General features: G+C 35.0%; 1 protein-coding gene across 1 annotated transcript in view; it reads left to right on the forward strand.

Moving 5' to 3' along the window:
• Positions 1-26042, forward strand: part of MYO6 (myosin VI) — a 103843-nt gene that overhangs the window by 44082 nt on the left and 33719 nt on the right. Inside the window, exons 10-19 of the mRNA XM_023725061.1 lie at positions 2177-2357; positions 6050-6194; positions 8553-8710; positions 10178-10269; positions 10804-10876; positions 12433-12560; positions 15885-15980; positions 16539-16712; positions 20052-20090; positions 21307-21400. Coding sequence (XP_023580829.1) covers positions 2177-2357; positions 6050-6194; positions 8553-8710; positions 10178-10269; positions 10804-10876; positions 12433-12560; positions 15885-15980; positions 16539-16712; positions 20052-20090; positions 21307-21400 — 1180 coding nt within the window. The remainder of the gene's footprint in view (positions 1-2176; positions 2358-6049; positions 6195-8552; positions 8711-10177; positions 10270-10803; positions 10877-12432; positions 12561-15884; positions 15981-16538; positions 16713-20051; positions 20091-21306; positions 21401-26042) is intronic.

Consider the following 26042-nt stretch of genomic DNA (forward strand, 5'->3'; position numbering starts at 1 on the left):
ATTATACTATTTCTAAGAATAATTAGATATACCATTAAGTATTATTTTAAAAATATTAAATCCTTAATTTAAAATCTACTGTAATGCTTATAAATTTTAGTATGCAGTGTATTTAAGTAATAAGTGATACTAAATTGTGTCTATTCAAGGAGCTTAAATTATGAAATGCTGAATAGGGATTAATTATAGGTACTAGTTAATCATGTCTTTATTAATTCTGTTAAAACATTTATATTGAGTATTTAATTGAACAAGTTTTATTGTAGTCAGTTTATAATGCTAATGGATTGTGAGTATTTTTGATTCCTCAAATGAGTGAGATGAATTATATGTCTTCAATATACTCATAGAAAAGAACAGAAAATAAATAAAAGTTTCCATTATTTTGAATTCTAAGCACATGAGTCTTAACTTTCAAGCTGACATTTTATATATCATCTTAGACACAGGTATCTGAACTGTAAATCATAAACTTTATGTTACAGACATGGTTGGAATTTTAGGAAGCAGCATTAATATTTATTATGGTATCTTCCTTTGTCTTGGTAAGACTATTTTGTAAGGCATCATGATAGTATAGAAGTTGTATTTTCTCCACTAAGTTAATGGAAACCTTCTTTAGTGGGACATTGCAGCTTTCCTAAAGGAAAGAAATAAAGAATATAAATTTGATTTTTGGCATGGAAAAAACTGATTAGAAGGAAAGAAAACCAGATTTTACTCTCCATAGAAGAAACTGTACACTTTCTGATTCTGGAGTCAGCATAGTTTGTCAGTAATCTTATTCACTTTATTGAGTATTTATATGTGTAAATGAACAATGGATTAAATATTTAAATTACTTTTTATGTCTTCTTTATCAGGAGGATGAGGTGATCATTTTGACTAATTAGAATCCTTTTCCTAATTTCATTAGAGTGTTTTAAAAATGTGTGTAATTTTTGAGAGAATGCAGCATTTTTAGTCTGCCATAATGGCAATATGTTCATTAACATTTGATTATAACAATTTTTAAATGAAGTAAGCATTCAGTTGCAAGACTAAAAATTCTGCATGATATGTGTTTTCTTTTAATGTTGGCTGCATGTGGTTGTTTCCGTTGCTTCTTTTAAGAATGAAATTAAATTTTGTTATCTAGACATTTTCCAGAAATTTTGCACGCATAATTGAACATTAAAAAAAATGGTAGACAATTACAACTTTATCTGGGAAGCCATTGTTTTATGGGGGAAAAAAAATCTCCCAGGAGAGTCTTAATGGCCAGTTGATTGTGATCCTGTGTTACCTAATGTTTAACTCTCCTTTTTCATTCTCAAGTTCTGGAAAATTCCTAGTTCTCTCTTCTTGTGTCCAATAACTTTTATGTTCCTCTCTGTAATTTCTGCAGACCTGACTTCCTTCTTCCTGTTTTCTGAGTTTGCTACAGGTTCTAACAAATGAATACTTTCAATGCAAATTCTTTTAGGAGGGAACACAAAAATAAACTTTCTCTTCATTTTCTGAAATGTTTTAAGTCACTGCATAAATTCTTATTGTTAGTTGCTGTGGAGTCAGCTCTGACTCATGGTTACCTTATGTATAACAGAACAAAATGCATAAATTCTTAGAATAAGCATAATGATTACTAATACACTTTACTTCATATAGAAAGAATAAAAAAAATTATTCTCAGGCTGTGAAAATTCTGTCAGCCATGCCCTATTTGCTAGTTTTTAATACTGGTGCAGTTGATGGCAATTAACCTAAAGGACTATAATACTAAGTGTCAGATTTAAATTTTTATTACAGTTTTTTACCTCAGTTCTTTTTGATCTGTGGATACATGTTGATTTAACTACTGATGTTCTCTTCTTTTCCACTCAGTTTATATCCTAGCATCGTAACGCTTTAGGGCTAAAGTTCTTATTTAATTGGAAAACTTCTCATTCATTTTTTTAAGTGAATTTTTTATTGAAGGAATTGTAGATTCACATACAGTTGTAAGAAGTAATACAGAGAGAGCTCATATATACCTTACCCAGTCATTCAGTTTTGGAATGTGTTAGAACACTACAGTTTTGCCTTTGAAAATTTTTATTTTTGCATGTTATATAGTGCATTAATAGACTTGCTGTAGTAATTTTATTCTATTTGAATAATATAAAGATCAGCTAATTGATGACTTCTTGTATTATAGTGTCTTAAGGCAGGTTCCTTGAAAGATCCTCTGTTAGATGACCATGGAGATTTTATTAGAATGTGCACAGCCATGAAAAAGATTGGTTTGAATGATGAAGAAAAACTTGATCTGTTTCGGGTGGTGGCTGGTGTCTTGCACCTTGGAAATATTGATTTTGAGGAAGCCGGCAGCACTTCAGGTTTTTTTGTTTGTTTGTTTTTTAAAGAGACTTGAAATCAGAGAGAAATTCTGTCATTTCTTTGTCATATGTAATTGAATCTGTTTACATACAGGTTTGTTAATACTTCATTGCCTGTTTTTATATAAAGTCTTTATTGGGACACAGCACACCCATGCATATGTGTATTGTCTGTTGCAGCTTTCAGGCCGCAGTGGTAGAGGTTAATAGTTGCAGCAAAGACTGTATGGCCTGCAAAGCCTAAAATACTATCTGACCCTTTATAGAAAAAGTTTGCTAACTCTTGCATTAATACATTATTTTAAAATCTTATATCAAGGGTGATATAAAAAAATCTAAAGCACCATTTATATAATAGTCAATACCACGGGCTTTAGTGTCAGCTCCCAGAGGTTCTCTGAGCCTTGGTCTCTTCATTGGTAAAATGAAATAATCCATGAGAAGTGCTTTTATAGTACCTGGCACCAAACCAAAAAAAAAAAAAAAAAAAAAAAAAAAAAAAAAAAACGAAACGCATTGCTGTCAGGTAGATTCTGACTCACACTCGTATGCATATAGGTATAGGGCACAAGAGAAAGGAAAAAGATCATTTTAAAAATACGTCTACTATGTACAAGGCCCTTCATATACTGTATGTCACCTAAATATCATTGTAGACCTATGAAGCAGGAGATATTATCTCTGTTTTACTCAAGTGGAACCTGTAGAAAAATTAAGTAATGTGGTTATTAAATGAAGATGTAAATGTGAGAGCCAGGATTTACCCATGTCCTAGTAACTCAGGAGCGTATGCTAATTGTCCCTCATTGTCCCCAGGTCACTGAAGCTCCCTGACAGTCCTGATCTGTGAATGAGCAGATTGAAATAGATGGGCTTAATGACTTACTTTCAGATTTAATTTCCTGTGATGCTGTGAAATCAGTAATGTGAGATACAACACAGTGTGGTGGGAAGAGCAAATACTATTGAGGCAGACTGCTTCACCACACATTACCTGTGTGACCTTGGGCAAATAACTTAACCTTACTGTTTCTCAGTTTTCTCACCTGTAATGGGATAATAATATTTGTTACTTCTTGTTGTGAAGAGGAATAAATGAGATAAATATTTGTAAAAAGCTTTGAATACTAGTGTCTGGTGCACAGTAAGCACTATAAGAGTTTCAAATAATAATTAAAATAACACAGATTATTTCCAGTTTAAAATGGAAAAAAAAATCAAGGTTAGATTTGTTATTAGTGTGCATTAACATTTTAAATTAGTTTTTTGATGGGATTTGAAAATTTATTTTGAAAGTGTAATAAATGTTAGAATACATTTTGTTTGCTCTGTAACATTAGTGTACCAAAGTCACACAAAAAGAAGAGCTTATGTTTAGAGTGTTTAATGCACGCCCTTTGGAAATGCTGCAAGAGATGATGTGGCGTTTTACGTCTTATGTTATTACCTTATGGTAAAACATGCAGATGTATCATAAATGTTGCACGATTCAGTTGGCAGAAAAGCGCTTAAGTGGTCACGAGGTACAAAGTACATATTTGCATTTTCTCTTGTTTTTTCTTCCATCTTATCCTTTTGGTGAAGGGAAAATGAGCAGAAAGTAAAGAAGTTTGGAATGAGGTATTGAATCAGAAGAATTAATAAACTAGATTATTTTGTTATAATTTTATGTTTTATATCTATCTATCTATCTATATACACACACACACCCACTTTATATATTCTAAATGCAAGTCCCTTTTCACCTTTTCAGATACATGATTTGCAAATGTTTTTGTCCATTCTGTGGGTTTTTTTTTTTTTTTTTTACATTTTTCTGTATCATGTTCTTTGAAGCACAAAAGTTTTTAATTTTAATAAAGTGTGGTTTAATCTATGTTTTTCTGTGTTGCTTGTGCTTTTAGTTTCATATTTAGGAAACCATTGCCTACTCCAGGGTCATGAAGATTGATGCCTGTGTTTTCTTCTGAGCTTTTTTTATAGTTTTAGTTTTTACATTTAGGTTTTTGATCCATTTTGAGTTAATTTTTGTATAAAGTATGGGGTAGTGCTCCAAATTCATTCTTTTGCATGTGGATATTCAGTTGTCCCAGCAGTATTTGTTGAAAAGACTACAGGCAGTCCCGGGATAATGAGCGACTTCTGTTCCTAAATCTGTCTTTAAGTTGAATTTGTATGTAAGCTGGAACAATTAGGTACAGTTTGTATCTAATGTCAGTTAGTCAAATGTTTGTCTTAGTATATAGTATATAGTGTAACTTTCTATGCATAAAAAACCTTAAAGACACACTTCCATATACACTAAAACATCTTTAACGAATAATACAGGAGCGTAATAATCATTTCTGATGTGCATTGCAAAGTAGTGCCCGTTTGTTATCACGAACCATTGTATGCACTTCAAATTTTTAATATTGTAGGCTTTATGGGGGGCCCTGCTGGCACAGTGGTTGAGCATTTGGCTGCTAACCAAAAGGTCGGCAGTTTGAATCCACCAGCCGCTCTTTGGAAACCCTGTGGGGCAGTTCTACTCTGTCCTATAGGGTCACTATGAGTTGGAATCGACCGGACAGCAATGGGTTTGGTTGGTTTAGGCTTTATGGGGGCTGGTTCGTAACTATGGGTTGGATGTTCGTAACCTGGGGACTGCCTGTATTCTTATCCCATTGAATGGTCTTGACAACCCCTATTCTTATGAGATCTCATGATCTGTTCCTTCTGAGAGTGGTCTATTAAGTATTGTACTAATTTGTCATGATCGAATTTTCATTATGGTTTTCACAAATGCTTTGTAGTTTTGGAATTAGGTAGCATTGAAGTAAAGCATTTACACAAATATTAACTTTCAAAAAAATTCACAAAATATTTAGTATTTTTAATATTGTTAGCAATAATAATCATTACAATAATAGTAGTTAACCTTTATGCAGTGCTTACTATATACCAGGCTCTATTCCAAACACTTCATGTATTTTAACTTATTAATATTCATAACAACCTTATGAGGTGTAGGTACTATTATTATCCCTGTTTTATAAGACGAGGATACTGAGGCACAGAGAGAGTAACTTGCTCAAGGTCACACAGGTAGTAAGTGGTAGAGCCAGGTCAACCCAGAGTCTAAAGCATGATACTATCTTCCTATATTTTTTCTAACAGCTTCTATAAATAGAAATCATAGATAGTTGAAATTTTCTGCTCACCCTCTTCCTCTGTCTCCAAACAACACGAGCACATGCATACATACACACACTCATACATACATGGACATATCCTTATCCAAATCGACATATTAAAGCACGTTACAACTTTTGCCACAAAAACTACTCCCTGAAGCTTTTCAGAAACTTACAAATTTTGATATTTCTTCAGATATTTAATATATTACAAGGATTATGATTCATCATTAGTATATTTTGTGTACGGGTAATCAAAAATGAAATGGTGGCAAGTTCGTATTGATGGGCCGAAAGAATTATACCATGACTTGTCCCACATGACGACCTTGGGGTGACCTTGGCAGCATGGGTATCTGGCAAGAGTGGTGAAAAAGTGAGGTGAAATTAAGAGTTACAAGTAAGACTTTTCTGTTCTATCGTTTTACATAAGTGAAGTGTAATTCAAAGAAATGGGTCTTAAAAATTTGGTGTAAAAATGTTTATTAATTTCATATTAAAATACTTTTTCATTAGGTGGTTGTAATCTGAAGAATAAATCTACTCAGTCATTGGAATACTGTGCTGAATTACTGGGTTTGGATCAAGATGATCTTCGTGTGAGTTTAACCACAAGAGTCATGCTAACAACAGCAGGGGGCACTAAAGGAACAGTTATAAAGTAAGTTTCTTAACTTAGTATTCTCTAAAAATCCTGCCTTGCAGTTTGTCATGGAGCTGAGTTTTAAAGTTGATCATCGTGCATCATTTGTTCTTTTTTCATTATAGTGTTCTAAAACCTGTGTTGGTAGATCAGAATTCTGTGCATCTCACTGCAGTAAACCACCAACTATATAAATAAATGGGGACTTTCATAGCTCTTAAATTGTTTCTTGCAGATGTACTGCATGGCACAGATTTGGAATTTACAAGATAAGAAAGGGATTTATTTTTGTACAACTATGAAAATATGAGTAAATTATGTAACTCGTTATTTGACTGTTTTAGGTTACACATTATTCTGCTTCAGAAGTGGAAATGGAATGGTGCATGTACTAAAACTTCTACGACGTAGAACTGCCTTTAGCAAAATGCTTAGCAAATGGAATTTCCCATTACCTTTAGGATTCTTTGTTTAGAGGAAATTACAACTGACAAGAAAATTAGGGTGTAGCTAAGATTTTTTTAAATCAATAACCAACAATTTGTAGATTGTGCCTGGGTGTATGTATACTTTTGGTTCAGTATCGTGTATTTTATACATTTTCACTTTGTTACTGAAAATTAAATAGTACTTAAGATTATCATTCTGAGACACTGTTAGATTTTCAGCTGTGGGGAGAAAGTGTCATATCCTCTATCCCTTGCTAAATAAGGCAAGTGGTGGGTTCTAGTGACATTTTTCTGAAAAATTTTCAACAAATTGAAACAAGATGGATTCTCAAAAAAATGTTTAAACCAGTTGCCATCAAGTGGATTCCAACTCGGGGTGTCTCCATATATGCCAGAGTAGTACTGTGCTCCATACGGTTTTTAATGGCTGATTTTTCAGAAGTAGATCAAAAAAATGGTTAGCCACTCAGAAAACATGATAGTAACACTTCTGGAAATCTTAGCAAGATATGCTTAGCTTGATTCTTTGCTAATTCCAAATTATTTTTATTATAAAGAAACATCCGGCAAGGAGGATGTAGACCAGTGCCCTACAGTTGCTTGGTTCTTTAGAGATAGCTCAGAGGCCAGGGAGTGGCCCATAAAGGCCTCATGGATGGTCCCTAGATTAAAAAAAAAAAAAAAAAAAAAGCACAAATCTGTTGTGCTCGAGTTGGTTATGACTCATAGTGACCCTATAGGACAGAGTAGAACTGCCCCCTAGTGTTTCCAAGGAGCAGCTGGTGGATTTGAATTGCCAGCCTTTTGGTTAGCAGCTGATCTCTTAACCACTTTGCCACCAGGGCTCCCCCTGGATATCACTTCCTCCATTTCCCCTTTGCTCCAAAGCACTTCTTTTAGGTACTTTATGTATGGGGTGTCCACATAAGATTCACTTTAAGAAAGAGTTCTATTGTGGGAAATTTCAGTTAGAAAACCATTGTTTAGAGGGGATTCAAGTACCAGACTGACTTGTATGACTTTTAAGGGCTCTTTTCAAATTTGACATTTTTTTCTGGTGCTCCTATGGCACCTCATGCATACCTTTATGACAGCATTTAACAGTGTTTGGAAATTTTCTTTTATGCCAGTTTCCTTTCATAAGACTGTAATTTTCTTGAGAACAGAGGCTGTGTGTCTGAATTTGCAGCATCAAATACTGTTACACCATGTAGTTACTTATATTAAACAGTTGTTGTTGTTAGGTGTCATTGAGTTGGTTCTGACTCATAGTGACCTTGTGTACAACAGAACGAAACACTGCGCTATCCTGCACCATCCTTAAAGTCTTTGCTATGCTTGAGCCCATTGTGTAGCCACTGTGTCAATCCATATCGTTAAGCATCTTCCTCTTTTGTGCTGACCCTCCACTTTACCAGGCATGATGTCCCTCTCCAGGGATTGGAGAACAGTAGAGTTGGACAACTCACATTTTAAGATGTAAACATTTTTTATCCTAAACAATATAAACAAGTTACCGGACTTTGAAATTATCTTGAATTAAGTACAATTTCTTTTATATTTATGGAAAATCAAAAGGAAGATTATTCCTCTAAATAACTTTTATATATTCTGCATGTATAGTGAAGTGTAAATTAAGATTAAAAAGGTTTTTTAGACCTAAAGTTCTTTTTCTTAGTAACAGATTTTTTTTTTATCTAACTGTAGCTGATTTTTTAAAAATCTAATTGCAAATAATTCCTTTAGTTTTTCTCGTATAATTTTTCACTCAACCTCACTCATCTGTGCCTATTCACACATAACCCTTGTAACTATTTTGTTCTTCATAGTGACTGTGTTTACTTACACTTTGACCTTGGGTGTCTCGTGTCCCTTTCACGAAACATCACTATAAAGAATTCTCATTGGTATCGTGTCCTTTTTATAGGGTACCCCTGAAAGTGGAGCAAGCAAACAACGCCCGTGATGCCTTGGCAAAGACTGTCTATAGCCATCTCTTTGATCATGTGGTAAACAGAGTGAATCAGTGTTTTCCTTTTGAAACATCGTCCTATTTTATTGGAGTCCTAGATATTGCTGGTTTTGGTAAGTATAGTTCTTTTGTAAGTTTGTATTTGTTCAGTATTTTTTCTTTTGGTTTTCCACATGTATTTAAAAATAAAATATCAACAAAAAACCGTTTCTCTTTGTAATACCTTTTATCTGATGTATTTTGAGCTGTATATACAGAGTTACATTTCACAATATGATTTAAATAGGATGCTGATGCTTAAAAAAAAAGATTCGTGTGGGTAGTTTTGGTCACACTGATGTTAAAAGTAAAACATATTGATTGAAACCACTATAGTTAAGAGATGTCTCTGTACTCTTAAATGAATAGAAGTGAATAAAATAAGCTCTTGGGAGCTACTAATACAGATAATTATGGCGCCTACATTTTTAAATGTATTTTTTGATGGACTTAGAAAAATCATGCAGAAAGTACAGAGATTTCTTGTTTATAGTCAGTAAAATTTTTGACTGCCATGTAAAGCTGGGTACAAGTTGGCCAACCTGATGACTATGTGTAAAAATTTGTAGTGCTAATAGTGAACAAACAGCTATTTCCAATTAATTTTCCACCAAATGAATAAGATACCAAAATAAGTAATAACTGAGATCAGCTTTGAAGCCATACAATCAGAAATGAAATGGGTCACCTACATCTGAGTGCTGCTGCTTTCTTCTGAATGATTGTGTTGTAAAATTCTCAAACTAAATCTGACTGTTGGGAGCAGGTTTTGTGTTGGGTTTTATTGATGTGGTGGTTCCATTGGCTGTGTAGGCGTGATGTCTTTCTCTTCTGTAGTTTATTTGCCTTTGCCAAGGGTAGGTGTGTGTGTTCATATTTTCGAAGGAGCAGGTTTTTGTTTTGCCAGTCTATGTGATGTGATGTATATTTTAAAATTTCTAGTAAATTATTATCTTTTGATCAAAGGTAGAGAAACACCCGTAACTGAATTAAGATTTCACAATTTTCAGACATTTGTTTCCTGGCCTATGCCAGTTTAACTTAACACACACACACAGAATCATAAAATATTAGAGCTGTAGGGATCTTAGAGATCATTTAATACAATTCATTAATTTTAGAAAATAGTATCTATAGCACTTTTGGTAACTAAAATGTTACAGATTGCATAGCAAAAAATCTTAAAGCATTTACATTTTGTACCTTTTTTTGTTTTAATTAACTCAGATTGCTTTAATACTTCTGTTTTAAAAATTATGTTAGAAAGTGGCTTACGTTTTGTATATTTTACCATATGATATTTATTTCATATGACAAAAACCTTTTTTGTCAAATGAAGCAGGGTATTTTTAATATTTACTTTTAATTCTTAACAAAATTGAAGTCTTGAAATAAGAGCATTTGGGGAGCATAGACAGTTGCATCTATTTATTTTCATCTAATCTTCAGTTAAGCCATTGGTATATTAAAATTTTATCCTGAGGTAAATTTATAATAAGTTGACCTGATGATGACTCTTGATTCTGGTTTTATGTTTTCAGAGTACTTTGAACATAACAGCTTTGAACAGTTTTGCATCAACTACTGCAATGAAAAACTTCAACAATTTTTTAATGAAAGGATTCTGAAGGAGGTACTTGCCATTATACTTTAAGAACTGCATTAAGCTATTTTAAATTTCAAGGAACAGAGATGTACCGCAGTTACCCTGATTGATGGGGCATGATGTGAGGTGACCCAGGGAATCAAGAAAGCCCAGCACGGACCCCAGTGGCTCAGCTGTTGCTCAGGCACTTCAGACGCATTAATGGTGTAACTGCAACTCTGGGGACCCTGTCAGAATACTAATAAGTGCTTCCTCAGAAGTGAGGAACATCTATTTACTAGTGACTCTTACTAGGCTTGAAATTCTGCTGTTTCTCTTTCTAATTCTGTTGTCTCTATTTCTGCCATTGCCAACCAACTTTCTTCTCTCATCATTGCCTGGCATCTCTTGCCCTTCCTTTAAGTCTCTCTGCTTCCGCCCACTCTGCTGTCTGCTTGCTCTCTCTGTGTGGCAGCAGAGCCCCGAGTTAGGAGTTTTGATGGACATTTGTCACAGAACACTGAATCCATTTCATATTGCACAGTATTTCCATCTATGTGTTTATGATTATTTCATTTTTAGGAACAAGAACTCTATCAAAAAGAAGGTTTAGGTGTTAATGAAGTACATTATGTGGATAATCAGGACTGTATAGGTATGTACTATTTAACTCCACTTTTGAGGAAATATGGAAAGATATAATGAATGCATTTAGTAGTAATTTTTCTGTGCTCTGTAATTGTTATTACTGGTTATAGGACTTGAAACTATGATATTGGAGAGAGGTTCTACTTCTCCAATAATACTGCTTTGAAATTGTTTTTCCTTACCACGGCCTCAAATTCAGCTATCTGGACAGTTTTTCTAAAATCTGTTCTGTTTATTATGATGGGCATTTTCCTACTTAAACAGTTGACATGTGAACCAGTTCACAGAGAAACTCAACTGCTTAAGCATAAAGGGATTTATTATCTCACATGATGAGAAGTTCATAGGTTGGCCAGGCTCCAGATGAGGTTTGTCAGGGTTTGGCTTTTCTGTGAGTCTCTCTGTTCTCTCCTCCTCTGTGCATTGGCAGCATCCTCTGGCTGGTTGCAAGTTGACTTCAGAAGTTCCACATGTCACATCCAGATAATACTGTGCAGTGGCAGAACAGGGTCTGTGTTTTTCTTCTTTGTTTTTTAACTGGAGCCCTCCAGTTAGCACTCAGACTTCCTTTTCTTTTCCCATCTCATCTCTAAAACCATTAAGGAAGCCTTATTTTGAAACCCCAGTTTGACAATCCGATCAATAACTCATGTGCTAGATTTGGACAAGATAGTATTGTAATAATAATGTTATCACTTTACATTTGTATAACTTTAATCAAAGCCTGTTCACATCCTACCTGTCTACTTAGCATTCCCTTAGCACACCACCTCCTTTCCCACTTCTGTGCCTTTGACTGTGTGGTTTGATATCCTTGGGTAGAACTCCTTTCCTTCCATTTATCCCTCAGTCCACCTTCACCTCCTTCTACACCAATCAGTATTCCCACTTATGGCGCAGTTGAGAACACACTCCCCTTCACCACCACTGATTGCCCAGGAAACATCATCCTCTGACCAGCATCATTAGAGTCTTGATTTTGTATGTCCTGTAGCTCTTAGAGTCTGTCACACTCAATAATTTTTATGTACTGTAGTTTAAGCAGTCTACATTTTACAGCTATTTTGGACAGGCAGGAAGTTCAAACAGCATGATGGAAGGAGCATAAAAATGTGCTGTTACTGAATAGTTTTGCTTTGAAAGCATAATTTAAATAAATTCTAAAAGCACTATAAAAAGGTTACGCATGCAGAAGCTTCCCTTCTGCAGTTTTGCTTCATTTTGAACATAGATGTCATTTGGAAGAGGAGAAATGTCTGGTTTCTTAGCCTCTTATCCTAACTTACAAATGAAATTTTTATTATATTAATTGCTTTCTTTATGGAATTGTTTTTTTTTTAAACCTATGATAAAGAAATGATTTTACTTTCTAATAAATTGCCAGATTTGGAATCTAGCCCATCTGCCCTTTACGGACTTTTAGACAATACCTATAGAATCATCTGTTGCATTGTTTCTGACCAGTCCTTGAAATTTGTGATCAGTTATTGCTCACATATCTTTAAAATGTTATGTTTTTATCTTATTGTGAATGTTTTGATTTTTTTTTTCCCTTTGAAATAGATTTAATTGAAGGAAAATTAGTGGGAATACTGGATATTTTGGATGAAGAAAATCGACTTCCCCAGCCAAGTGACCAACACTTTACATCTGCAGTTCACCAGAAGCATAAGGACCATTTCCGACTCACTGTGAGTTTACAGTTCCAAAATTGAGACTTGATAGGAAGAGAAATCTTTAAGAAGATGCATTAATCCTTTTAACCTTCAGTAGCTAATTAGAATCATGAGTTATGTAGGGCTTAGAGTGACTATAATATCTCCAGTACAGCATCTTGTATAGATGAACCTTTAATTTATATATATAGGCAGTCCCCAGGTTATGAACATCCAACTTTCGGACAACTCCTACTTGCCCTTTAATGTTATGTAAATTTGCTCTCACTTTGAAATGATTAAACCAACCCCTGCTCACAACAAATTCTTCATCACAGTCACCTTCACTTGCTGCGTGTGCAGCTTTAAATCATTGAAAAGGCTTCGAGCCTTTTCTTGCACTAAAGTAAGGCTGAATAAGAACCATATGCACCTGTTCCGACTTACCTACAAATTCTTAAAGACACAGGAACAGATCTCGTTCTTAACCAGGGGACTGCTTGTATTTTTGATGCTGATGATCTGTTTAATCAAAGCCCTTTCTCTGGGTGGAAAGGTATCCCAGGCAGGAGTAGCTGCAGTAAGTGTTACGAGATGCTTCCAGGCTTTATCCTTAGCAGAGGTAACAAACCCAAAGTCTGCAGGACCTGGTGGGAATGAAAGTGGATGAATCCAGTGGGTGTTAAGAGGAAGAACAGTGTTTACGTGTAGTGGTAGTGGCCAGCTGATGTGCCGGCTGCAGCTTCTAGCAGTGCTGGGAATAGTGGTGGAGTAGAAAGAACATACCCTGTCCAGAGGGTACTACCTCTGTCCAGCAGCTGCTGACCATGTTGGGTATCTTCAGCTATCTGTAATATTCAGAAGAGCTTTACCTGCTGTCTTCATGTTCTCCCTTCTGAGTGAAGTGACCATAAGTTGCTTTGTTTTATGTCATGTGACCTTGATCACAATCCAGGAGTCACGAGATCCTAGAGTCACAAGCATCCATGTGTCTATACATTTGTAATACCAGCAGCAAAGGTTGTGGATTACGAATGAGAATGCTGACTGGTGGAAGCAGTCCATGTTAGACAGTGATCAGCTGATTCATTTTGATCTTCTTTCCTAAGGAGTTTTGAATGGAAAATACACTCAGGGAATAGAAGCTGAAGTGATGGAAGAATTAGCTGAAGTAAAGGGAAAACCAGACACAGAGCAGTAGAAATACAGACACAGAGCTGTTGAAATACACGAGAGGTGCATTTCTAAAACGGCAGAAGTCTTGGTTCCTTCAACTGCTGTGGATCATAGAGCTGTGCTTGAACCCATGCAGCAGTGAAGAGTAGAGCAGGTCACCACGAGGCTGCACTCTGTGGCTATTGAAGTGTTTCCTGTGCTCCCTTAATTCTGTATTTACCTTTAAACTCAGCCATCATTACCTGAGGTAATACAGCAACTCCATAGTTGGGTGAGAAAGAGCCAGATTAGCACAGAAGAAATATGATGTCAGTTTCAGCCACAAAGATAGGTGCTGCCTCATGTTATAGATAACAGCAATTAAAAAAAAAAAGGAAGGAAAAACTGCTTTGTGGAATTAAGGAACTAACAGGCAAATGCCTCCCAATCTATATATAATTTTGAGATGGTACCATAGTATAACAATCATTGCTTTGGTGGATCCAGGAGATTAAGTGAATGGTAATAGGTATTCTTGTTTCCATGTATCATTAATAAAATCAAGAATATGTTGGGTAATAGGTTAAGTGAATTTACTTGAAAAGCAGATGTGATTCTCCTAACCTCTAGGGACTGGATCGCACAGCCACCTGCCCCATTAACTTGGAGTTCTGTATACCTAAATAGTCCCTATAATGTGGAGCCTTTTTCCTCTTACTTCAGTGGAGATAGAAATAGAACAATATGTATCCTCAAAAAAACTTTTTCTAAGAGTGAATATTATCTCTTTGCTCCCTCAGTGTTTTGTTTTGACCAGCCTGGGGATACCTGGTTACCTATACCAAGGGTATTGATCACTCTTGTTGTTGTTAGTTGCCGTTGAGTCAGTCCCCGACTCAGGTGACTCCATGGATTAGAGTAGAACTGTTTCATAGGGTTGTCTTAGCTGTAATCTTTACAGAAGCAGATTGCCAGGCCTTTTCTTCTGTGGAACTACTGGGTGGGTGTGAATCAAACCTTTTGGTTAGCAGCTGCTCGCAAAATGCTTGCAAAGTTGTGACTAGGGTCTCAGTCATATAACTCAAAATTCCAGGAGTGGGCTTCTGCCTGTTTTCTCAAAAGAGAACTATGAGAAAGGCAGTAAATCCCAATTTGTATAGGCTATTACTTTTGTTGTATTAATTTGAAAATAAAAAAAAAAAAATAACCATTTATTGAACACTTACTACGTGCCAGGCTCTTCTGAGGGTTTTACCTGAATTATTTAATCCTCATAGCAATCCTCTGAGGTAGATCCTGTTAGGATCCCCATGATGCAGGGAGAGGTTAAGTGACCTGTTGCATAGCCCACAGTGAGGAAGTGGTGGATTTGGGAGCTAGGCCCAGGCAGTTTGGCTCAGGATCCTCACATAAAGAGGCTATGTGGTCTACCAGCTCTCTGATCTTAAGCAAGCCACATAAAGTTCCCAAGTCTTAGTTTTCTCACTTTTAAATGAGATTATCTTTCTTAACCTTAGGTTATTTTGAGGGTCAGATGTGATCTTGTATATGAAAGCATTCCTGAAACTTTTAAATATGATACAGACATAAGGAAATGTTATAATTAGATAGTACACCCCTAAAATGATTTGTTGTTGATCGCTGTCAAGTCAATTCCGACTCATGGCGACCCCATGTGTGCAGAGTAGAACTGCTCCATAGTGTTTCTTTCAAATAAATTCAGGCTTATTATATAAACATGTTAGGATGTATGGTTTAAAACAGAGATTCCCTGTGCCTGATTTCAGGTTTTTCTCTAGAGCAATGGTTCTCAACCTTGCATATAGTAACCACCTCATGGGTAAGTGGTACGGGCAGTGGGAATTGTAAACATTCTCCAGGTGAATCTAATTAAGTTGCCAAGGTTGAGAAGCACTGCTTTAGCAATAGGCAGTTAACTTTATAAAACGCCTACTATATTTTGCATGTGCTTGTTATTTTTTAAAATTGTCTTCTTTTTTCTCTTCTAAGAGATTATAACCAGATATTTGCTAGATTTCACTGGTACTTTAAAGTGTATTAGATGTTTAAAAGCAGTGTAATTGTGACTACAGTGAAAACTTCTTTTGTAATGTTGTAGATATTTTACATTGCAAATGTTTTGTAAATGAGAATTATGTAATCTTTTTTTATGAATTAATAACTGATGTATGTATTGTTTTTCAGATTCCCAGGAAATCGAAACTGGCAGTTCATAGGAATATCAGAGATGATGAAGGCTTCATTATTAGGCATTTTGCAGGAGCAGTGTGCTATGAAACAGTGAGTATATCTTTTACCAGGAAAAAAAAAATTGATGTTGAAGCTATGCTGTCCAGTACAATAGCCTCTAGACACACGAAGCTTTTAAAATTTAAATTAATTAAATTTAAATAAAATTTAAAATTCAGTTCCTCAGTCATACTACCCCCACTTCAAGTGCTCAGTAGCCACATTGGCTGGTGGCCACCATATTGGACAACTCAGATATAGAACATTTTCATCATCATTGCTGTTGTTATCGTATGCTGTCGAGTTGATTCAAACTCATAGCAACCCTATAGGACAGAGTAGAACTGCCCTATAGGGTTTCCTAGGTTGAAATCTTTAGGGGAACCGACTGCCAGATCTTTGTCCTGCGGAGTAGCTGGTGGATTTGAACTGCTGACCTTTTGGTTCACAGCCGAGTGCTTAACCATTGCGCCACATAGATGTCAGGCCTGTGTTGGAATCCTGGAATAATTGTTTTTCTTTATCATAGAAAGTTCAGTTGGAGAGTACTGTGTTAAAGGATATTATCACAAGATGAACTGAAGTATTCCTGTTTGCTTTATTTTTCAGACCCAGTTTGTGGAGAAAAATAATGATGCACTACATATGTCTCTTGAATCCTTGATATGTGAATCCAGAGATAAGTTTGTACGGGAATTATTTGAATCATCCACAAATAACAACAAAGATACTAAGCAAAAAGCAGGAAAACTCAGCTTCATCAGTGTGGGAAACAAGTTTAAGGTACTTGTGTTAAGTAAATTATTATTATTATTTTTTTGACTACATTTAAGACAAATTATGTTGTTTTATGCTCTAAAGTGAATAATGTAGACCACTTGTTACAAATGTCATGAGTAGAGTTCAATAGCAGTCCCTGCAAGGTACGTAAAATATCATAAGGTAAGTGTAATAACTGAACATACAGAAATGCTGGTAATTTTCTGACTATGTTCTTTCTTGGTGCTTAGCATATCTGATTGCCTCTCCTAATGTTCTTGCTTCTGCCTACTGTCCGATTGACTTTCAAACCTTATCTTTCCCACTTGTTTTCTGTTTCCTTCCTTATTCAGCAGTTTTGTTTTAGCTGGAGTAGTCCAGCTCCAGATGGCTAGAGAGGACTAGTTGAGTTGAGAGAGGAAAAGCAGGCACAGCCAGGGGCTTCAGGTAAATGATCACCTTCATGGACTCCTATTTATAAAGTGGCTGCAATGTTAAAAAAGGGCCCGTCTCAAATTAATAATTCAGTTTGTAATTCCTTTTGAGTGTGTTTTCTCTCACAGTGGCATTATGGGTGTGCATATAACACTAAAATTTGATTAAAGCTTTTTATAACTTCTCTAAAAGATAAGTGCTTTGATGTGGCAAACCCTTCAAATTGCTTATATAACACTGAAGAACATTTAATTTGTTTTATTAACTTTGGATCAGGAATTTTTCTTTGTGTTCTATAAAGGAATTGTTGCAAGATGTGTCTTAGAAATGGGACACTACTGTTTCCAAATGTTGAGTCTTTAGCATAGAAAAAATTAAAAACCTTTGGGTCACATGTTTATAAAGAGCAAAGAACAATAATTAATAGGACAAAGAAATAGAATTAATTTATTTCTTACACATTTCTACAAAGTAGTATTTACAAAAAAACTCTGAATATGCCTTCATTATATGTAGTTTTAAGTATTTTTAAAAATTATATAATTAAAGATAGTATTTAAGTATTAGAATATTATGATATTAACTGACAATATAAGCTTCCTCAAGTCCCCTTTGGATTGAAATGGGTTCTAAATAACTTGATAAAATCATGTTATAAAAACTGATTATTTTAACCTTAAATATAAATATAGAAAAGAAATCTTATAATACATTTCGAAGTAACTGAATAAAAAACTTTTAACTTCTTATAATAAATTGTATTAATTATGGGTCCCTAATTCTCTTGATGAACAATATTTTATTTCTTATTTGAATATTCTTAAATTCCTGAATAGATATTTGATAAGAGGTTGGTTTAAAAATATTATTTTAGTCTATATGAAATGGATATGATTCATTAAATATTTTCCTGCTGTAATATTATAGTATATTATATTATAGTATATTATAGTATAATATTATAGTAGTATTACTGGTAAGAATATACTTGAAATTTTAGACAATATAAATAAAAGCAAAGGCATTCTTCAAGTTCTTTTATAGGTGAAATTTCTCTTTTATGTTGAAATACCTTATAATTGCTTATATGTAACAAATGTATTTTGCATATTTTACTGCTGGAAGCTATAACTGAATGACATTATTAACAATAACTTGTTTTTCTCTAAGTTACTTTGAAATGAAGTATTAATAAAGATTTTTAATTTTAAATATAAAATAGTTGGTTAAGTTTGAGATATGTAAAGCAATAAAAACAAACCAGGCTACCATTTACAGTAATACCTCAGTTATGCAACATCACTGGGGCCCCAGAGTTTTCCAAAGAAGTGATCTTTTTCAGGTTATTGAAATATAACTGCTTTACTGTCAGTGTTTTATAAAAAGTAATCCTTTTGATGGAAATATTTATTATTCAGTCATTAGAAATATGAATATTTACATGCTTTAATAATAAAAATAAAATACAAATAAAGCATGAATTGCATAATGCTGTTTATCCTTGTGCCTATGGTCCTTTCTGCTGTTCTTTGATAATTGTCTTTCCTCTTCTCTTAGTTGCTATTGGTTTATTTTTGCTGCTTCTATTCTTCTGGCTTATTTTATCTCCATTTTTTTTTGGAGGATACTGTGCTTAGTCTATGTATTAAGGAGCATGGACTTTGTGACAGTTGTTTTCTTTCCAAATTAGCAGCTCTTTTACTTTCTTTTCAGTTGTGTGTTTGTCAACCAGATAAGTATGACTGTATTTTTTTAACCCAATGACAAATTCACTCCATTTTTCTAACTTAATCTTGCTCTCTGATGTGTGAAGTATACTGTAGTATCAGGGATGAATGAATGAGCTTTGGTGTTAGGCCTGTGTTGGAATCCCTAGCTTTGCCATTACTAGCACCATGATCTGGAAAAATTATTTATCTTTCTGGACCTCAGTGTTTTCACCTGTAAAAGGAGACTAATAATATATCCTTACTTAAATTTAAGCAGAATAATGCCCATGAAAATCTTTAAGCAGTGCTTGATGCATAGAATGCGTTCAGTAAAAGTACATCTATTACTAAATATAACATAATGATAGATCCAATATATTAATTTAAGAAGTAACATCTTAATTTGTCTTTCTTAAGTAGCACAATGAGCATGTCAATATAAAACCCAGATATAGGAATATTACATAATTAATTTACTTTGCAGAGTAGTAAATAAATAATTTTAATGTATTGAATCAGAATAAATGATAATCAAATAATTAATACTGTTAAAAACAGGGCAACTTAGTAATTTGTAGTATTCATTGTCAAATTTTTATATGGGAAAATTGTCTAAGTTTAAAAAAATAATTGAACTGTGTAATGTTTTCCTATTGTTTTAAAATAGTAAAAATGATTTCTGTAGCTATGCAGGGCAATATTATTTTTACTAAGTGTTATAAGAACCAGTCCTAATATATACCATTAGTGTATATTTTAAACATGTCTTCATTATTAGTGGCATGTGACTCAGACTACACCTAGTTTGCCACATAGTCAGATACGTGCTATTGATTCTTATTGAATGTACCCCCAGTATTTCATTAGTTCTTTCATTGCCTGTACACATTTTTCCACATTCACCCTACCTGCAAGTATGCATGTATTTAGAATTGCTATTTAGAATTTATAGAATTTATTTTAGAATTGCTAATTTTCAGTCTAAAAGACTAAAAGTTATACAAGTTCTTTGTAAGTATAGTAAGTAATTGTGTGGCATTGCATTAGCCATTTTGCATGATGCTGTCTGTTAAAGAGCTGGTATAGGAGGTTGTCAAATTGTGATGTGTTATATGCGGATGCTATTGCATGTTATTTTATTCTAATTTGGTAAGCTCGTGTTAACTGATGTCATTGTGCACTTCTGCTTTTTGAAATAATGAACTGATTTCTTCTACAGACACAGTTAAATTTGCTTCTGGATAAACTTCGAAGTACTGTGAGTATACTTAAAAGCATTTTTTTTGTTTGCTTTATGGTGTTCTTAATCTATTATTAGTAATTACCTAAATCTAAGCCCAGTAAACCTGGAATCATTAGAAATACATGTTTTTCCAAATTACTTTCATTAAAAAAATTCAGATTTAAGAAGGTTCTCATTTTGGTTAGGTTTGTTCTGAAGAAAGGTCAAATATATATGTGAAGTCAAATTATTTTATAAATACATAGAATTCATTGAATGTTATTAAATTAAGATTATTCCCTATGTGGGTTATATAAATGAGGGATGATTCCAAAGTTAAGATTTATTTTTTATAGAAGTCCACTGAAGTTAACTGAGTATTCTTCCTTTTCAGATAGTCATTTGAAAAGCTAAATATTTTGTTTTGCTTAACTTACTGTTAGACTTGCTTTTGGAGCCATTAAATTCTTTTAAGTATCTTCCTTGGCTACTCTAAAGTGATGAGATTACTTTTGTGATTTATAATAGTAAACGTTTCTAAAATGTGTTCTGAAGGCATTTGCAATGCAATGACTACAGTTTTGCAAGATGACTGCTTTGAAGAGAAAGTTATTTGAATGTCTAGTATGTATTAGCCTTAGTACTTAGCGGTTTCATTTTGTACATAATCAGTATTCTCTGCATCATTCAACATGATCTGGTAACTGATTCCAAATGAATGCCTTTAAGCTTTTTATTCTTTAACAAACAAAACTTTAAATGTGTGATGATTCAGCTTAGGAGCCTCTTGTATATTTTTGTAGTAGAATGATTAAAAAGGTTGATTTTTTTTAACTCTTTGGTCTAGATTTTAATTTTAATTTGCTTCTGTTGTCCTGGGATATTTTCTTATCAAAGAAATATAGCATATAAATATGTTGAAATGTAGAATAAAATCACATGTACGTCAGCCTGTGAGATGTGTTGTTTAAATAAGTTGCAATAATTTACGTGAGAGATGTTTCTTCTAACAATAGCAGTTTTTGACATTCAAATCTTAAATATAATGTTTTTCTAATATTAGTATATAATGCAGAAATTCATTTCAAGCTTTAAATTATAAAAGCATGCTAATAAAATTTTAAGTTTCTTAATGATTATTTTAAGAGTTTCATATATTAGTGACAGTATGCTCTGAAAGTCTCTGGTATTCATAGAAATAGAAAAATAAGAATGCTGTGTGGGTTGTCTTAAAGTACCTTTATTCCTCTAGGGAGCAAGCTTTATTCGTTGCATCAAACCTAATTTAAAAATGACAAGCCACCACTTTGAAGGTGCTCAAATTTTGTCTCAACTTCAATGTTCAGGTATTGCCATGTTTTTATAATATGTGTCCGTAATCTCAGTTCAGATGCATTTTATTAGGTCCAGTGTTTTTAAATAATTCACAATTATCTTGATTATTTTTAAGTGCAATAAGATTTTTATCTTACATTTCCTTTAGTTATAGGAAAAGCATTGGCTTGAAAATTATTGGAGCAACATTGGGTTTATTATGAAGCAAAACTATTTTACATCATTGAAGTAAAATTTGTAAAAGCTCTCTAACTGCAAACCTGGATCTCCGCTAAAAGTGGGCTATTTTCCTATGGCTCTCTCAGTTCAGTAGCAGTCCTTTTTCTCATTTCCCTTACAACTCACGTCTGAAGGTTGGGTGACCTTGCTTCCCACTCAACCTCTTATAAAAAACTGAAAATAATACAGTGACCTCAGCTTCTATAGAGCTAATATGCATTTTGGCTAAATTATCACTTCCTACCTCTTGCCTTGCCACTTTCTGACCTTCCTCAGTCACAGAAGCCTTAGATACCAGGCTCACTGTTTTTCCTTAACTCCACGCTCATCCCCCACGTCCATCCATATCACCCCTGCTTTTTCTTAAGGTATTAGCCCTCTCCTTTGTTTACTTACCTTTTGTTCTAGCTTAGGTTCCTGGTACTTCCTTAAACTATCTTGCCTCTCTGACTCCTTTTTATGCTCCTCTCAGTCAGATTTATCATGAAGCTAAGGATGCTTAAGCTTCAGTATCCCTCATTTAAATGGGCCCGTTCCAAAGCCCTGCACCTAATTTTGTATTTGTAATTTTGTATTATTTTCTTAAAGAGCTCTCTCAGTCTATATGCTTCAGGCCCCTGAAATCTGGATCAAGCCCTGATGCCTCTCACAAAACCTTAGGTGTTGATAAATCTAATTCTGTCCTCTCCCCTTATCTACACAGGGTTGGTAGGCAAGATAGGTTTGCACCATGATCATAATCACTGACCTTTAAAGGGTTCTCAAACATGTCCTGCGAAGTTTCCCTGTTAGTCACATATTCCCCTTTCTCCACGTATCGGACCCACCCTGTTGCTGTTGCTGTTAGGTGCCGTTGAGTCGGTTCTGACTCACAGCGACCCTACGTACAATAGAACGCAACACTTCCCGGTCCTGTGCCATCCTCACAATCATTGTTATGCTGGAGCCCATTGTTGAAGCCACAGTGTCATTCCATCTCCTTGAGGGTCTTCCTCTTTTTCTCTGCCCCTCTGCTTTACCTAGCATGACGTCCTTCTCTAGGGACTGGTCCCTCCTGATAACCTGTCCAAAGTATGTGAGACATAGTCTTGCCATCCTTGCTTCTAAGGAGCATTCTGGTTGTACTTCTTCCAAGACAAATTTGTTTATTCTTTTGGCAGTCCGTTCAGTATTCTTCTCTAACACCACAATTCAAAGGCGTCAATTCTTCTTCAGTCTTCCTTATTCACTGTCCAGCTTTTGCATGCATACGAGGCAATTGAATACAGCATGGCTTGGGTCAGGTGCACCTTAATCTTCAAGGTGACATCTTTGCTTTTTAACGCTTTAAAGAGGTCTTTTGCCGAGATTTGCCCAGTGCAGTACGTTGTTTGATTTCTTGACTGCTGCTTCCATGGTCATTGATTGTGGATCCAAGTAAAATAAATCCGTGACAACTTCAGTGATTTCTCCGTTTATCATGATATTGCTTATTGGTCCAATTGTGAGGATTTTTGTTTTCTTTACATTGAAGTGTAATCCATACTGAAGGATGTGGTCTTTGAGCCTCATCAGTAAGTGCTTCAAGTCCTGTTCACTTTCAGCAAGCAAGATTGTGTCATCTGCATAATGCAGGTTGTTAATGAGTCTTCCTCCAATCTGATGCCTCGTTCTTCTTCATAAAGTCCAGCTTCTCTGATTATTTGCTCAGCATACAGATTGAATAAGTATGGTGAAAGGCTACAACCCTGACTCACACCTTTTCTGACTTTAAACTACTCAGTAGCCCCTTGTTCTGTTCAAACAACTGACTCGATCTGTGTACAGGTTCCTCCTGGGTCCTCAAATCTTTGAGCCCCTACCAACAGGTGGCCTCACCATTTTACTATAAAACTTCAGCTGTCTCTCCCGAATATACCTACCTGCAGGGGGAGTCTTTCTCCCTCCTGTTAAGGAAGAAAGAATTTCCTTTCTTCCTAACTGAGGCATATAGTTTCTTGGAATCCATTTGTTCCTACCCTCTCATGAATCTTGATTATGTATGTTCAACCTTTCCCTCTGAGATAGCTCTCTCCCATTTGCGTTTAAGCATGCCTAAGTCTCTTTTTAATTCCCTGTGACCCACTTCCAGCTGCTTTCCTATCTCTGTCATCCCCTTGAAGAGAAGAAAGAATGGTCTGTTATTGCTTTCTCAGTTTCCTGCCTTCCATTCACTCTTTAACCCAAGAGAATTCAGTTTCCACTACAATCAGTCCACCAAAATAGTTCTTGACAAGGTCACCCATGATTTCCTTGACCCAAAATCAAATGTTTGGTTTACAGTCCCTTCTCTTAGTGGACTTTACAATGACATTTGATTCTGAACAATCCCTTCAGCATATTCTTTCCTTGGCTCCTGAAACAGCTTTTCTTTTGAATTCTCTGGCCATACCTGATTGTTTTGCAGGCTCATCTTCTTTCCACCTAGATATTATTTTGAGTTTTTCAGACTTTGGATTAGGCCTGTTTTACTTCTTGTTCTATATCAGCACTGTCCAATAGAGCTCTCCATGATGATGGATATATTCTATATCTGTGTTTCCAATATAGTAACCACTAAAGACTTGTGCTATTGAACGTTTAAAATGTGGCTTTTATGTCTTAGGTCCTGAATTTTAAATTTTATTTGATTTTAATTTTTTAAGTGAGATTTAAATAGCCACATGTGGCTAGTGCAGCTATAGAGCATGTGGCTTGTGGCTGCAATATTGGACAGCACAGCTCTCTTTTCTCTAAGTCTCCCCACATCTCCTTCATGTGATCTCTTAAACAGTGAGCCCATTTCTCCTCATTTCCATAGCTGCCTTCCTAATCCAAACTGTGCCATCTCTCATCTAGCTTTCGTGCTGTAGCTTCCCAAGTGTTCTCTTTGCATCTACTCAGTTTGTTCTTCACATGCATTCAGAATTATCATTTCACAAACCCATAAAAGAGGTTTTGACTGCTTAAAAGCTTCTGATGGCTCCCAGTGATTATTAGGGTAAAGAGCAAAATCTTATTAACTTGTGAGGTCCCACATAGTCTGAGTTGTGTGTCCCTAGCCCCATCTCTTTCCACACTGTCTCGTCTGTGCTCCAGCCATGCTGGCCTTCTTTCTAGTTCCTTGAATGTTCCTTATTCCATCTCATCACAGCATCTGTGCACATGCTGCTTCCTCTGTTTGGGATGCTCTTGCCCTACCTTTTCCTTTATCACTCACATCTTGGCTTGATTATCACTTCCCTGTTAAAGCTTTTCTTGATATTCCTAACTAGTATGGAGCCTGAGCTCAGGCCCAGCTACCTTTATTTCATGGTCATAGTTATAACTTTTACATATGTTTGTGTAATTATTTAATTTTTCCTTCCTCTAATCTATAAGCCCCACAAGGGTAGGAATTATATCTTGGCTTGCACATATATATCCCTGGTTCCTAGTAATGTCTGTCACATACTAGGCTTAGTAAATATCTGTTGAATGAACTACACAGTCTAGCACATATGAAGATGTATTTGTGACTAATTCTAACAAACACTGGAAAAGTAAATAATTCATTTCTGTTGTATTCCTACATGTGGTATAGAACTATTTTTGTAAAATTTTCTTCAGGTCATTCTTACTTTACTTTGAGTTTGACTTTTTTCCTGTTTGAAGTTTCTCTTTAGGATTTGTTTAGCATAGTATAGTAATTCACTTACTTCCTAAGTGAGCATCTGGTGTCCTGATAAGTCAAGCATGCTTATATTTAGCTATATATATATACCATTAGATTAATGGGGCATGGGTTTACTGATACTTTAGCCAAGATTCCACTTTCAGTAAGCAGTGTATTTCAACAGTTTTTGGCAGTTTAATAGATGACATCAATTTGTAATACTTTGTTTTGTTTTTGAGATACTAATATTAGTGTAATAATTCAGAATTGTTTGTCGTTATATGGGTAAGTAATGGAAAAAAAAAGCAAAAACACTGATGACTGGTAGAAATAAAAATATTTGTGAAGCTTTCTAAAATAAAGACATTGAAGATTTGAGCTGTACCTTGCCCTTCCATTTTATTTATTTACTATTTTAAGGAGAATTAATTAATTAGGAAACTTTTTACTAAAATTTCTATCTTCTGATGAACCAACACCAGGGCAAAGTGAGGGAAGGTGAGAGAAGGCAGGTCGTCGTCTTCCTCTGTAACCTCAGTGCTGTGCTGCCTGTCTGTGGTAGCAGAGAGGGGGCCCTGAGTATAACCAGTCAGGACTGCCCCAAGAAGCTCCCCACCAAACTCCCAGAGTAAGAGCCAGACCATGGGGAGTTCTAGAAGGAAGGGTACTTGGTTTGGTGAATTTTACTCTTTTTAAGCTTCAGAAAATCTTGAATGTAAATTAGCTTCAAGTGCTGAGAAAGCAGTTATAGGCTTGGTAATTTGTTAAGCTCCATGAAATTC

Source organism: Trichechus manatus, unplaced genomic scaffold, assembly GCF_000243295.1.
Source record: "Trichechus manatus latirostris isolate Lorelei unplaced genomic scaffold, TriManLat1.0 scaffold00283, whole genome shotgun sequence".
NCBI classification, from domain to species: Eukaryota; Metazoa; Chordata; class Mammalia; order Sirenia; family Trichechidae; genus Trichechus; species Trichechus manatus.